Raw genomic sequence first — 14,373 nt, 5'->3', positions numbered from 1 at the left:
GCTAATGAGATGAGAAAGGAGGAACTCCACCAGCTTACCTGTTTATTCCAAGTTAAATACGCTTGAGTAGAAGTCACAAATGCTATCCTTCTGCATGTGGAATAAGTATATTTAATAAAATAATTCTAGAAAGGTAATACACTTGTGATTGCACAATGTAAGAGTAATTTATCAGAAAATAATGTGATTTTTGTAACAGGATTACTTACTTTCCCCTTTCAACCGCCAAGGCATCTATTTCATCAAAGAAAAGAATTGAAGGAGACACCGCTCTGGCTTTCCTAAAGATCTAGAAAAACAACAACGAAACACTCTGTTTTAAGGGATGGAAAATTTTTACAGAACGCTATCACCCCCTGCACACCTCAAAAGCTACAGAGCATCACAGAACAGACATAAGCCTTGTCGTCTTTCTTTTTTTTTTTGTTTTAAAAAAAACAGACCTTTTAGAAGTTATTCATGATACTGCATGATGCAGGCTTATAGTGAAAGCTGCTACTGGATCCCAAACTTGACCTGCATCACCAGGCCGATGCAGGAGGAATTTAAACAACACAAAATATCCCTTCTGCTTTTTTTTTATTCTTTTCTTTTTTAAACTTAAACCAGAAGGAGGTTTTTTGGAAAGTTTAAAGGTAACCTTATAAGCAGAGAAGAATTTGAATGCCAAGAAAGCTTAACACATAACATTATGTATAGCTTGCCCTTTCTCACCTCTCTCACTGCTCGTTCAGACTCACCAACGTATTTATTCATCAGCTCAGGTCCCTGCAAAATTTAAAAAAAAAAAGTTTCAAAAGCACATTACATTTACATACAAAATGACTGAGACAATCTGCCAGTGCTACATTACTGATGCTCTGTTACAAGGAATTTTGATAATTTGTCATTTGCAAGTCTTACCTGTCTATTTTTAGAGTTACCTTCTACCTGTACCAATTTTTTCTCCATTTGTTATAGCACTGTACATACATGTAACTATGCATGTAGGTTAGTCCTCTCCTCATAATACTTTCCTAGTACTTTCATGAGGAACGGAATTAACCAAAAAAATAAACACGCTGGGGTTCTGAGAAGTCATTGGCCCAACAACAGCAACAAGGGGGCTGCAAATCAGCCCAAAAGATGAATTATAGAAAAGCATTTGCGTGCTCTCAATATATGCATCCTGTCCAGCCAAGCACCAAAACAGTGACTTAAACCAACGTTTAACAGCACTTCTTTGAACTTGACAGTTTGCAGGTCCAGAAAGAAGCAGCTGCCACAGCAGCACACCTGAAACCCATCCACGAGGCACTCCATCCCGAGCGAGAAAGCTGTTCAGTGTCTTAGCTCATTCACATTCCTTCTCCTCTCTGCCAAGACTGCCAAGCACGATTATTAGTGCCAGCTGCTGCGGTGCCTGTTTATACTCACAGCCCTGTCCACTAGGAACAGACCGGAGACCACAGGGTCAATGTTCAAGTCTTGAACAAGTAGTTGCAATTATAAAAAGTAAAACAATGGAGAATTCTCAGAGCATTTTGTGTTCTGCTATATCCTGTAGGATAGGCTGCTTGAATAATGCTTCCTAATGGGACTAAGATTCTCATGGGATTGGTAATGACTCATTGACTTCAGCCTGGCTTGCATTAACATTGACCTGCAGCCACAACCAATGATGATTATCCACTGCCCTAAACGAAAAGAGCCAGCAGGTTTGATCTATTTTGCCAGGGAACAGGTGTCCTCGTAATTTCACTAGCAGAAACGACATCCTTCTTCACAGTCAGAAAACTGAACAACCTTTCTATGCTTCACAGCTGCGAGTACCTTCAGGTAACTCTCGGCTCAGAGCAGTAGGGCAGCTTTAAACAGCAGGTATGCTAGAATTAAGAGTGTGTGGCAGACGCACATTTATACACTGGCAGTGACAGCTTCTGTTACAACCCCTCTTTCAATGGGACCGTCTGGACTTTGCACCCAGATCCATAGAATACAGATTCATTACTCTAAAAATGCAGCACACTGTTTTTTGCAGTCTCCCCTCTCCACGCTCATTTTCACTCTTGCAATAACAGTTAATGCACTGACTTCATCTTGACACAAGCATCATTGGAAAGTACCTGCACACATGTATGGGGAAGAATGTGTAGTCTAAAAAGAGCTGTCCATTACCCAAAGGACCAGGTGAGATACAGCAGTAGCCAGACCTGGTGTACCACACAGGTAAAAGCAATTGTATAAGGATTGGAAGAAGAGCACTGTGTGCCTTGACCATAGGAAATGTAAATGATACAATTAGCATTGCTTCCTCTCATCAACATCCACCCTTAAAGCAACTGCTGCAGTAGCTACAGTTAAAGCGTTACCTGCAGGCTTTCAACAACTTCAAAATTTGAGTCTGTTGGATACTTGCGTGGAAACAGAATTATTCATCAACATAACTGATGAAGAACGCAGGAAAGAAAGAGCGAAGGAAAAAACAAGGTAAGAGAGAGAAACACAAAGCCTTTTCCTACTATTCACCGGGGACACCGAACATGAGGAGCATGCAGCAGTTTGTGCAGAACAGGCTGGCAGCTCAAAGAGACAGCATCCAGCTGCTCCAGGCCCTTGCCATTCATCACATTCAGTGCAGATGAGGAATCTGATAGCATGGGCCTAACAAATCCTTAAGGAACAAGAGCACAGTCTTCTCTTTCTGTCTAGCTTTCTGTTAAACTGAGCTGATACACTGAGAAACCTCTGCAGAGTCTACCCACAATTATAGATTTCCTTTACTAACTTTTTCTTGGAGCCTGTGGACCTTCTCTTTCATGCCCGTATTCTCATAAGTAATCTTCATTCAGATCAGTATTCTCACAGAAACCAACATCATATGCATCAGTGCCAATAGTGTACTCCTCTAGTATGACACAACATCAAATAGCCTGACATTTTCTTTTCTTTTGTCTGAGCAAAAAATACTTAAAACCAAAACTACTCTCTTTGAGCTTTAAGGTACAATATAACTTCAGATGCTTGGAGTTTTATTTTTAATTAAGCATTAAAATATGATCAAGGCAACATCAAAGCAATAAATACTGTTTAAAATGTTTCCAAAGAGAATTATTTTGAATGCATGGTTTTGCTGTAAGCTTTGACATGAAGTTTTTCTCAATTTTTCTCTTCATTAAGCAGCAACTCCAGGTGAAAGACCACTATGTATTAATGACCCGTGCCTCTCCATGGAGAATTTTCATGAAAATTGATTTGAAGCTCTCCTAGTTCACCACTCATGAGCGATACCAAAACTGCCGTTCAGAACCATGGGTTTTTATTGCAAGCAGCCTGGAACTCTTATTATACATGGCAATAAAGGAAAAGACTGCAAAGTAAGAGAAAGCACACACAGAAGAGGAGGAATTGGTATACATTCCATCTCATGCAAACACTTAAAACCACAACACAAAAACTAGAAGTGTTCAAAGAAGCTGGATGTAGAAACTGAATTGGGTTAGCTCTGGTCCCACCTGAGCTGAACCTCTGTCTTACCCTGTCTGCAAATGGGCTGTCCTTTAGGTGAGATTGATGGGAGTTCTTTCAAAAGATAGACCTGTCTATAGTGACAAGTAGTCTATGAGCCACCACAGAGTCACCTGCTGACAGCTGACACGGTTTCCAATTTTCACAAAGCTCACCTTCTCTTTTTAGGAAGTTTGCTTTGAAGTTGGAGGCCGCTCAAGAAATACCAGGAGGGTTTATTTTTATTTTTCAATGCTTTTCTAGTGCTTTAAAAATCAAATTACATGAGCCCGACTTAGTCAGCAAGTCGACATTTGTTGAATCATCATTTTTGGCCCAGAGGTGAGCATAATGATTCCTTTAAAAGCTGTTTACAGCTGTTGATATACTGACCAAGAGGTGCTAGGAACAAATGGTCCAGTTTAACGATGCATAGCTCTGTTCTCTTCTGCAACAAGCCATCTTCCATATGAAGGGACATGAAGAAATTAAACCTGTTCCTTCTGATCATTTGCACAGTGACTCCAAAACCAGCAGAAGATTTGGAGCAGGAAATTGGCAGAAGTAGTTGTAGCTTAGCCATGCAGGTAAGCATACCGTTTGTGAGCTACAATCCAGACTAATAGAATAAAATCTGCCAATTCAGTCCCCCTGTATACTGCTGGGTTTTGTTTATTCAGCCTCAAAGTAGAGATAGTTTCCAGGTATGCTCTGTTTAAAGACTATCCCATCCTTGTTTACAAGATACTTTCCCCTTGTATCATGAAACCTTCCACTTGTTTATGGTCTGGATTGGGTGTGGATTTCTCTCCTCTGTTGATTTTTTTTTTAAATAAAAAAAGCAAGAAAAAAAAGAAAAGAAAATTCCTTACATTTAAAATATTATCAGAATAAGCTCTTGAAAGATTAACTGCACAAAAGATAAACCCCCTATATACAGGCTGCAACATCAGATAAGCTTATGTACACATGGTTATGACAGAAGTTCTCAAAGTGTTTTTAAACTGCAAGAGGAACATCTGGTATCCCTGAAGTTAAGAGAGTATCAGTAATTTTTCTAAGCAGTGCTTAAAACCACTTGCGGATTTTTTCCACCTGAAAAAATGGGTAGCAACTTTCAACTGATAGAAAATTTAGTCGGTGACTTCCCTCTATAAATAGTTTTTAACTGTTTTGACAATCAGGTAAGTCATGCACTTATGCTTGTTGAGCCAGAGGGACACAGCTCCAGATTTCTCCAGCATACAGCTCTGTCTACTCTCTTCAAAAATACTGCCATAACCTCACATGCAGGTTCTGGGCTCTAACACAGACACGCTAAACTATGTTAGCCATAGAGTACGATTCATTTAAAAAAAAAAAAAAATACGAAAGATGGGGTGCCAAAATTAGTTTTCAACTGTTCACAGCGTGTACCTAGGGCAATGTTCATTGCCCACACTCAGACATCTGCATCTGAGTTAGACATTCACACTAACTGATTTGGACAGACCTACGCCTACCTTGCAGATGCAATGCACCTCACTCTGATGCGTTAATTTCTCATCAGACTGCAGGAGGAGCGGAGACAGCCAGCTCAGAGGAGCGAAGCTTGATCCTACCCCTACTGGTACACTTTTCATGGCATTAAAACCAGCATTTTGGCTTCCTTTTTCTTTTATTCTTTCCAGTTCCATGACAATGCAAGTGTGATGATCTACTATAACAACATTAACTGATTTGGAAGAGACTCTGTAATCTCAACGGCAAAATGCTATCCCATCCCTACCACAGTCAAATCAAAGCAACATACGACTCAAGCTGGCTGCAGGATAGAAAGTTAACAAGATAAACAGTGAGACTTCCTTTATTTTAACAGTAAGTCTATTTCTAATGCAAAGGTTGTACATGTGTGATTTGGTAATTGGTTACGCTACATAGCAAAATATTTGCTCAGAAAACGCATTATATTTGCTTGTTAAGAATAAAGCCTACTTCTTCTCTTTCAATGCTGTTTAATGATTTAATTTGCATTAGTCCCAGCTTCTCAACAGATGGAAACTCCAGGCTGAGCGCCGTGCACCATTTTAATCGCTTCCTCTCCCTCTGCCCTGTGTTCCAGAGGACCTTAAAAACTTGTTGGCACCTGTCTGGTGTTTTAAAAACTTCAATATCAACAGGTGCTTGTGAGCTCCAAAGTATCTAAGGGAGTAGGCCAGCAAAAAATGGTCATCCTCAACCCTTGCAGTGAAGTTACTAAAAGCAGCATAATCAAACTGCAAAGGCAAAGATAATATCCATTTTTCTTTATTGGCATGCCTCAGAATTCACTTGCTTGCCATTTGCCTTGACTAGCAAACTTTAATGACAATCTTTTGAGGCTTCTTTACACAATACAGAAGCCAGTATTTGTAGTGCGGAGTGTACTGACTGGAAACATTGAATTAAATTCACTGCATGCACCAGTGCCTTCAGAGAGGGCCCTCTTCAGCACTCGAGCATAGCTGCCAGTCTAATTTACCATGATTTTGCATGCTTACGAAATGCTGCACCAGCACAGGCACAGCAGTATCAAGCTGGACGTGAAATTCTGTCGTAACAGAGTTGAAGCAGATCTAAAAGTAACCCATCCTGCTCACCTGCCCCGTCTGCAATTAGTGTGTCTCACTTAGCTGAATTCCAAGGGGTTTAACTTTTGCAGATCTAAATTTTCTGAAAATTTAAGCTGGTTTTTGTCACTATCAGTAAGTGAGTTTTTGCCTTAGTTTTGATTTTAAACAGACAAATATTAAAAAGCACTAAGCAGCAAGAGGAAAGATGATGCTTCCAAAACCATCACAAGCATATAGAAGTTATACATTTTTTCTTGTTATTTATTTTGTAAACTCAGGTAATCTGTTTGCTGGACAGAAAACAGAACTCAAAGTCCCCTGTTGATATGATCCTCAGCAAAAGCCTCCTGAAATTAGTAGAAAGTCTCCCTCTAGTTTTAGCAGGCTGAATAAGTAGAAGGTAATGCAATACAGGATACCATCAACAACAAACACCCCCTCCAGTATACAGCATCCTGGGCTTATGGGCAACTCAAGGGGAAAAGGATTTTCCAATCCCCGTGGCCCTTATGGGACAATCAACTAAAGAACGCATTGTAACTGGGTGATGGAGTTTATCTGGGTAGGTACCGTGATGGTGCCTTCAAGCCTGACAACGTAAGAGCAAACTTCAGTGTTCACTTTGAAACAGGTTAAAAACAAAAAAGCACAATAGTTTTCTTATTTGGTAGTAAAGGTAATTACCTACATACCACAGTAGTAAGAGAGAAAAAAAATCCACAGAGATTCTCTGCAAGTTGCTTCCCAGAAAAGCAACAGAAAATCCATGAACAAAAGTAATATTCGTTAGATTCTTAGCACAAGACAATGCTAAGAGGATTTCCTAAAAAAAAAAAAAAAAATCCAAGAGGGCAGTCATAACAAATCTAAATAAACTAAGATGAAAGACAAATGTAGATATAATTGTCTATGCCATACAGCAAGATATGGAAATCCAAAAATATTCTTATAATAGCACCATAAAATCTTAGTGGTCTAATCAACATATACCTCAAAAAAGCAGCCAGTCAAAGCTGACCCTAGGTGCAGGAACTGTCAAAACAGTACAGAGAGATACCCACCACATAAACAGTCAAAAGAGGGAAAAAAAGCCCACAGAAATAACACAAAGGGTTTCATTTTCTTCGTGTTCAATTTCAGAAAGCTAGATGACATCTAAAGCAAAAATGTCACAGAGACAGTTGTATATAACAGAGAGGTGTCATCAGCCTGGCAGAAGCTGAAAATTATATCCCCCATCCTATTAATATTTATAGGTCCAATATCTGTATACAATTTTCTTTTCCTATTAAAAAAAAAAAAAAATATGCATAAAATACATTTCAGAAGAAAATTACAAACTTTGGGGCGAGCACAAAAGGAGCGTGAAGAAGAACAGAAGTGCATATAAGGCTGACTGAAATAAGAACTCAACCAGATCAAAAACTACTGATAAGTCAAGACTGATGTTCAATCCTGAAGAATGAAAAAATTATCTTAATTCATTCCTTCACACAGTCTTATACTTGCTTGTATCCATGACCACAAAACACTGAAAACTCTCCAAGAAGCTGAGAACAATTCAGTTGTCGTTTTGTAACAGAGGTTTGGGAGGGGGAGAATAATCAAGATGACCACTAAAACCCTGAAAAGCCTCAATGCTGCAAGAGAATTAGAAAAAGGGGTGGTGTGGGGGAGCAGGAAGAGCCATCCCCTGGAAAGTAGTTGACAACCTCCTCCCCAGTAAATTTAGCAGATATATTGTATTAGAGAAAAAGAACGTCAAGTGAAGGAATAAAAATAAACAATTCCCCTTAGGAATTATATGCAAGATTGCTTTGTAAAACAAACCAACCAACCAACTGCTTTTCTCTGGAAAAGCAAAAGGTCACCAATCTTGGTGAAAATATAGCTATAAAAAGTTTTGGCCAAATATCAAAGAGCATGTTTACAAAAGGGCCACATTCATTGTAACACTAACCATTCAAACTTCACAATAGATTTCAGGAGAACAGGATGCAACGTCAAACGTCTGTTATCACATTATTTTCTTCAGCTCCTCTGCCCAGAAATTACATGTAGACTTTGCCCATCTTCCCAACCTTATTAGAGGCAAGTCAGACATGGGCTGGAGGTTGCGCCGTTTTGACCATGCCTCATGCAGCATCATGACAACCAGCCATGACCAAAGCACATGGAAATGTCACATTTTAACAGAGTACATATAACCCAGCTGAAGTACCTCATTTAACAGAGTCAGCTGTCCAAACTGCACAGACATTGCATAGGCACATCTGGAAAATAGTGCAAAGCCTTCCTGGAGCCAGGCTGGGGCAGGGGTGATACCTGTTGCACCCAAGCAGGACAGCCAACTTAGACAAGTAGAGTACATTCAGCACTTCTTGAGAGAGTTGGACTTACTGTGCCCATGTATCTTAAATGTAGCGTGCAGACATAATAGGTCCATGTTCCAAAAATCACTGGACCGAGTAAGCACTGCATGTAACGTACTCAATTTCCTCTCAGGTTTCAGACACAGGGAGAGACGGCATCCAGCAGCAGGCTCCCACAGCTAGAGCTATGCCTCCTGTCTGCAGTCCGTTCTCGAGAAGGACCCAAGAACCTGAGCCACCTGAACTGTCGTGAAAGAGTACACGTATCCTACAGGCTGTACAGCAGACACTTTTCATCAAAATTACTTATTTGGGACAGGAGAGACTGGAAGGAAAATGCAAGTCTGAAAAGTAAATTATCAAGAAACACAATTCCATTTCAAAAAGCCTGATATCAGTTCCAGGGACAGATATTTGAGACATAACATAGAGAACGGGAAAATTAATAGGACTATAAGCAAGAGAAGAAAAATCCCCTCTCTCTCGAAAAAAAAAAAACAACCACCAAAAAAACAAAAAGCAAAAAACCACATATTCATCTACTTTGGATTTATTGCAGGAACACATGCAGTGGAAATTAATTCATGCCTGTTGTGCTTTAAGAAGTGCTACAGACAATGATGTTTAACACATTTAGTACATGATGGATGTTGCCTTTTCTGTCCAGGAAGCAAATGTGAAGTTAGAGAAAGTGGGCTATGTTCCCTTCCTGGAGTCAACATATCCAAGGCTGGACATGCTCCAGAGATGTGCTTCTTGAAACATCTGCACATTGAATATTCGACCAGTTCCAGGCCAAGGGATTTAAACCGACAGGGAATAAAAGGCATTTTCCCCAAGCCAGCCACTTCTGCTGCAGCTTGTCAATGACAGGGGGGTTTGCACCATCAGAACTCCACCATGAAGAAATGCGGCATTAGCGTACAAAAGCATTTCATACCAGTACACCTTCAGATACCTCCTATTCAGCATGAGCTGCCTTTTACTTTTGGACAATTAACTGCATCAGTAAAAATGTCTGATGTAGCTACAACTGATGAATACAGGGTAGCGACAATGTTCATTTTTAACTGGTTTTTTTTTTCAGACTGCTACCTTTTTTCCCCACCCTCTCAGGCATCAGTGCTTTGGGCAAGACAAAGAGGAATGTTTTCTTTTAAGCAGTGCAGGAGGAAAAGGTTACCTTGTTTACCAGTAACTCTGGAGCACAAAGAACTACTTTGTCTTTATGGAAGAGGCAGTATAGGTAGTGTTTCTTAAGGGCTGAGGTTTCCAAGGCTGCTCTTGTTGATGTGACCGTGACCCAGAGGCCTGTCTGCAATACCGGGAAAGCAGAGGCAATGAAGGGCTGCTGGCTTCAGGGTCAGCGCAACTGCCTCTGCTCCCAGAGAGGACAGGATCCAGAGCTACAGCTACAGTGTGTCTGAAAGGACAGGCAGAGGAGGAAGCTGTGTAGAAACTAACAACACAGAAGGCTTTGTGAGTAAAGAGATGGTCAACAGACAAGAGTACGTGATCTTACTGCTGAGAAGGAGATACTTTTAAAATACTTAAACAAATGTTTTTTCTTGCACTTCATTAACATTCTGACACAGCTGCAAGACTACCCCATGTGGAATCACTCTGCTATCTTTTTTTTTCTTCCCATGCGTTGAAGCTCAGTATTATTATTAAATAACTTCCATTCATGCGTTTTCCATACAACCCACAGTAATCAATTACGCTGATTCATAGGCAACGAAATCCAAAATTCTTCTATACCTAAAGTGTTTCTTAACGCTGAGAGAATATCCCACTTATCCAAGAGTACTCCAGATATAACTGATTTTGCAAACTTTCTAAAAACTGATGAAGTAGAACTATTTCCCCTGAAAAAAGGGAAATGGGAAAAGAAAAATCTGTAATGAAACATGAACAGTAAGATAAAGAAAGTGACTTTCCTGAGGAATGAAAAGGAATGTAAGAGATGAGATGATAATATTTTCATGCAAGCAATTAATTGTTACAGTAAGAAGAGCTACCCACTATCCAGAGTTGTATTTCATTTATACGGCTTTAAGAATTTTGTTGTTTCCATTTTTAAAAAGATTTTAAATAATGCCAATAATTAAGATGTCACTACACAGCTTACCCACCCACCCATCCTACAATTTCTGTGCTGTGATAAAATAAATAATAAATTTTTAACAAGCATACAAGAAAGCACTAGTCCTTTACATAAGAAAACACAAACCTTACTTGATATTTACAAGGTGTTTGCTCTAGCATATATAATGATCAGAAACACTAAGAGCCACTGGATTCTAGCACTGGAAATTGGTAAACTATCAATTGTTATGCGGGAGTTAAGAAAATGTAAGACTAAATGGCCTACCTTCACTGCCAAGAAGTTGAGACCACTTTCATGAGCCAAAGCTTTTGCTATCATTGTTTTTGAGCATCCAGGAGGTCCGTAAAGCAGCACACCTTTTGGAGGCTGAATCCCCATTCGGATGAAGGAGTCAGGATGTTTGAGAGGCCATTCAACTGCCTGCTTCAATTTCAGCTTGACATCGTCTAGTCCTCCTATGTCTGACCAAGATACCTGCAAAGCAGACCATTTCACTGAATTCAGACAATGGAGCAAAACTATTAAAAAAAAAAATGCTCTGTAGAACGCGTACTGGCTATTTCATGAAGTTGTTTTTAATGAATCTCTTCTTCAAAAAGCCCTTTTTAAACAAGAAGCAATTATTAACAAAGTCACACAAAGTAAACGGGATTAGACTTGCTTTATGCTGGTGGATGTAGGTAAAATATTTTGTATCTACCTCAAAAGTCGATAACAAAATATAGAAAAATAACAATAAAATGACAGCATGATCATACAGGCAGCAACACTTTGCGTGATCACTAGCAAAGTCACAACTCAGTTCTTTTGTTTTTTAATGGGATGCTGATGCAGAATTTGTAAATTACTTTGATGTCCTCCCTGAAGGAAAGGACTGTATGAGCTCAAGCTGGTTTTATTTATAGCTGCAGAGTAAGGCCCTGATCCCAGCTGTATAATCCCACTAAGCTGAACAGGACTGTTAGAAGTTTTGGGGGCTCCTCCACTTGCTGACACTATCACTCCCATACAGGACTTAGGCACTGGAGATTTGACTAGCAACTTAAAAACAAACATTCCTCCAAACAGACAAGTATCTACAGAAAAGAAAAACCACACACAAAAAGCAACACTCAAACCCAACTGCACCTAAATTTGCTCTGCTGAAGACACAAGACAAGCTTGTCAGGCATACGTCGGGACAGAACTAATACATCCTACCCAAAACAGCAGATGGATCTAAAACCTGCTACGCCTCTCCCCACATCGCTGTCAACGAGCCTGAGACTTTTACCCACATCCCCCGGCCTGTTCTTCATCCTGTCACCATCCATTCCCGTCCACTTCAAATATTAAACACGTCAAGACGCACCTATATCAAATGATCTTCTGCCTTAAAACACTCTTCCAAATATTAACTAGACATAAATCACCCTTCAGCTCTGGAAAGTCAGCTACATTTGAAAGGCAAGCAGAGTATTACTAAGAGGCAACGTATTGCCTTTCTCCTGACTTGAAAACTGATGTCACTCCTGGCTTGTCCCTATTGCTATATTCCTGATACCAGTACATAAAGTGGAAACTAAAAGTAGAAAGTCCCTGAAAGAGGCAATTCAGTCTACTACTAAAGTGGAAGAAAAAGAGCATTTGGCAGTGGTGCAAGCACTTTTTGTGTAAGTCCAAGCAAACTGCAAACCAAATAAAACTTCTCCTCGATTGTCAGTCTTTGACATAGAAGAAAATTACAAAGACAGCGGAGAGCCAACACCAAAGATCAATATGCATGGGCCAACCCCTCAGAAACATTCTGAGTTTAAAGGCTAACTGGAAGGTGAAGAGCTGCTGATCTGCTGCCTGTAGAACATCATCTCTCTCACACCAGGAATATGCTACAGGAACTCTAGGAAAAAAAAAAAAACCAACAAACAAAAACCTCTTTCTTTTTCTTAATGACCAGCAGCTTCTGGTTCTTAAATAATTATTTTATAAGCCTGGGGAAGTATGAAATACGTAGAGCTGGTCACCACTGCCTACTAAGAAGGATCTGAGGGCAGAGGGATCTGCCAGAGGCAGGATTCCCTTATGGAAAAAAGAAAAAAAAAAAAAAAAGAAAAACAGAAAAGAAATGCAAATTCAGTAAAGGTCAGAGCAAAGTGAAGACTGAGTCAGACACAGCAGAGTATCCCAGTAGCAGGGGGAGGAAAGGATTTTAGCAAGGGCATTACCAAAGCAGCATGCCACTTCTGGTAACTTGTAAGCCAACTTTCGCAACCTGCCAATATTCCCTCCCGAAGTGCTGCTTCATGCTACAAGCAAGCACAAATCGGATTAAAGGAATGGTAGCAAACACATGAAAACGGGCTGTGCACAGGTCTCTAGTCTTGAAAGGGAAGCGTTTGTTTGTATTCAAAAACAACAGTAAAGGGAAAAATTCCACAACACTGTGGAAAGGAAGAGGGGGACACAAGAGCATGAATTCCTACCACCTGACTTTGAGCTGGGTATCTTGGGCTACCAACACAGTCAAAAAAAAGAGAGAGAGTTCGTAGAGCAATTCAGCTATAGTACAAACTCTCTTTCAGAAGTCAGACAGGTGGTCTCACACCCAGTTTCTCTCTCTTTCCTTTAGAGGGAACATATGGCAAGGAGATGTCCAATTTAGGCACCTCAGTTAAGTGCTTAAAGGTAAGAAGAATCCTTCCTTCCCGCCTGAGTTTTCACAATAAGAGACAGAAATTCACCTGCAGATTTTTAATTACAATGAGGCAAACATACAAGTTTATAAAACGTGAAGACGTGTGTCAGATACCTCACTTGCATCTTGCCACTGTTCCACCCATGCAAACCACCCCTTTTCACTCGAATTTCATGGTTGAGTAACATAAACTCAGGACAGTTAATCCCAATCTTCCCTTAGTCTAAAAGCTGGTGTTTCCGAGTCAGATCTGAAACGGTATCAGTGTTTTAAATTTCATTTAAAAAAAATATCTATTACCTATCCCTACAACCCTTAATTCTACCTAGCAGCTCTGTAAACTGCACAGAACTAAATCTTGGCACTTTCAAACAACTTTTTCTTAGGGAAGAAGACATATAACATAAGCTCGTTCTCATTTTTCAGTATCAATCCTTACTCATATCTGGTAAAGCACGGACTAGTCATTCCTATCATCATGTCTTTCTAGCTAGACAAAGATTTTGACAAACATGAACAAGAACTTCTTAAAATGAATTAAGCCATCAGGAATTCCTTGTAACTTTCAGCAACAGAAGGCAAAATCCATTAGCAGTACTTTGCACACATACAAAAAGCCAGGGAGAAAACACCCACATGTTATTTTTACCCTCTTGCAAATATTCAGACTATTGCACAAGTCTTCTGAGGCATTATTCAAATGATTTTTTCAGACCGACTACATGTCATTTAACATCAACAGAAGCGATAGTACTGTACAGAAAAGGTGAAGTAGGGCCACCTTACATGAAGGTTGTTTTCAGTAATCTGGAGGCTTATTCTGATTTTGCTTACATTTAAAATTGGGGAGGCGAGGAAAGGGGGACAACTGGGTCAGGACATACAAACAGGGCCACTAAATGTGAGCTTGCCCGTATGAGTTAAAAAAAGAAAATAATTAACCAGTCAAAAATTCAGTTAACTTATTTAGAATTTCTGTAACAGAAGGTGTGGAATTCAAGCAGCAATGGTATTAAAAGCAAAAATAGCTAATAAAACACTACCTTCACATTCCAGTCAAGTCCTAAACAAATCATTTTTTTTTTCCTCATTTCAAAAGGATAGAGATAACTGGGGGGGGGGGGGGGGGGACACACCAAC

The 14,373-nt window shown here is 39.8% G+C and overlaps 1 protein-coding gene across 1 annotated transcript in view; it reads right to left on the bottom strand.

Moving 5' to 3' along the window:
• Positions 1-14,373, bottom strand: part of SPATA5 (spermatogenesis associated 5) — a 203,242-nt gene that overhangs the window by 156,312 nt on the left and 32,557 nt on the right. The window contains exons 10-12 of the mRNA XM_009334957.1: positions 10,824-11,033; positions 715-768; positions 210-289 (exon numbers count right to left, since the gene is read on the bottom strand). Coding sequence (XP_009333232.1) covers positions 210-289; positions 715-768; positions 10,824-11,033 — 344 coding nt within the window. The remainder of the gene's footprint in view (positions 1-209; positions 290-714; positions 769-10,823; positions 11,034-14,373) is intronic.

Source organism: Pygoscelis adeliae, unplaced genomic scaffold (genome assembly GCF_000699105.1).
Source record: "Pygoscelis adeliae isolate BGI_AS28 unplaced genomic scaffold, ASM69910v1 Scaffold31, whole genome shotgun sequence".
Classification (NCBI taxonomy): domain Eukaryota; kingdom Metazoa; phylum Chordata; class Aves; order Sphenisciformes; family Spheniscidae; genus Pygoscelis; species Pygoscelis adeliae.
Note: the sequence above shows the minus strand (reverse complement) of the source record. Positions and strands in the feature narration are given on the sequence as shown.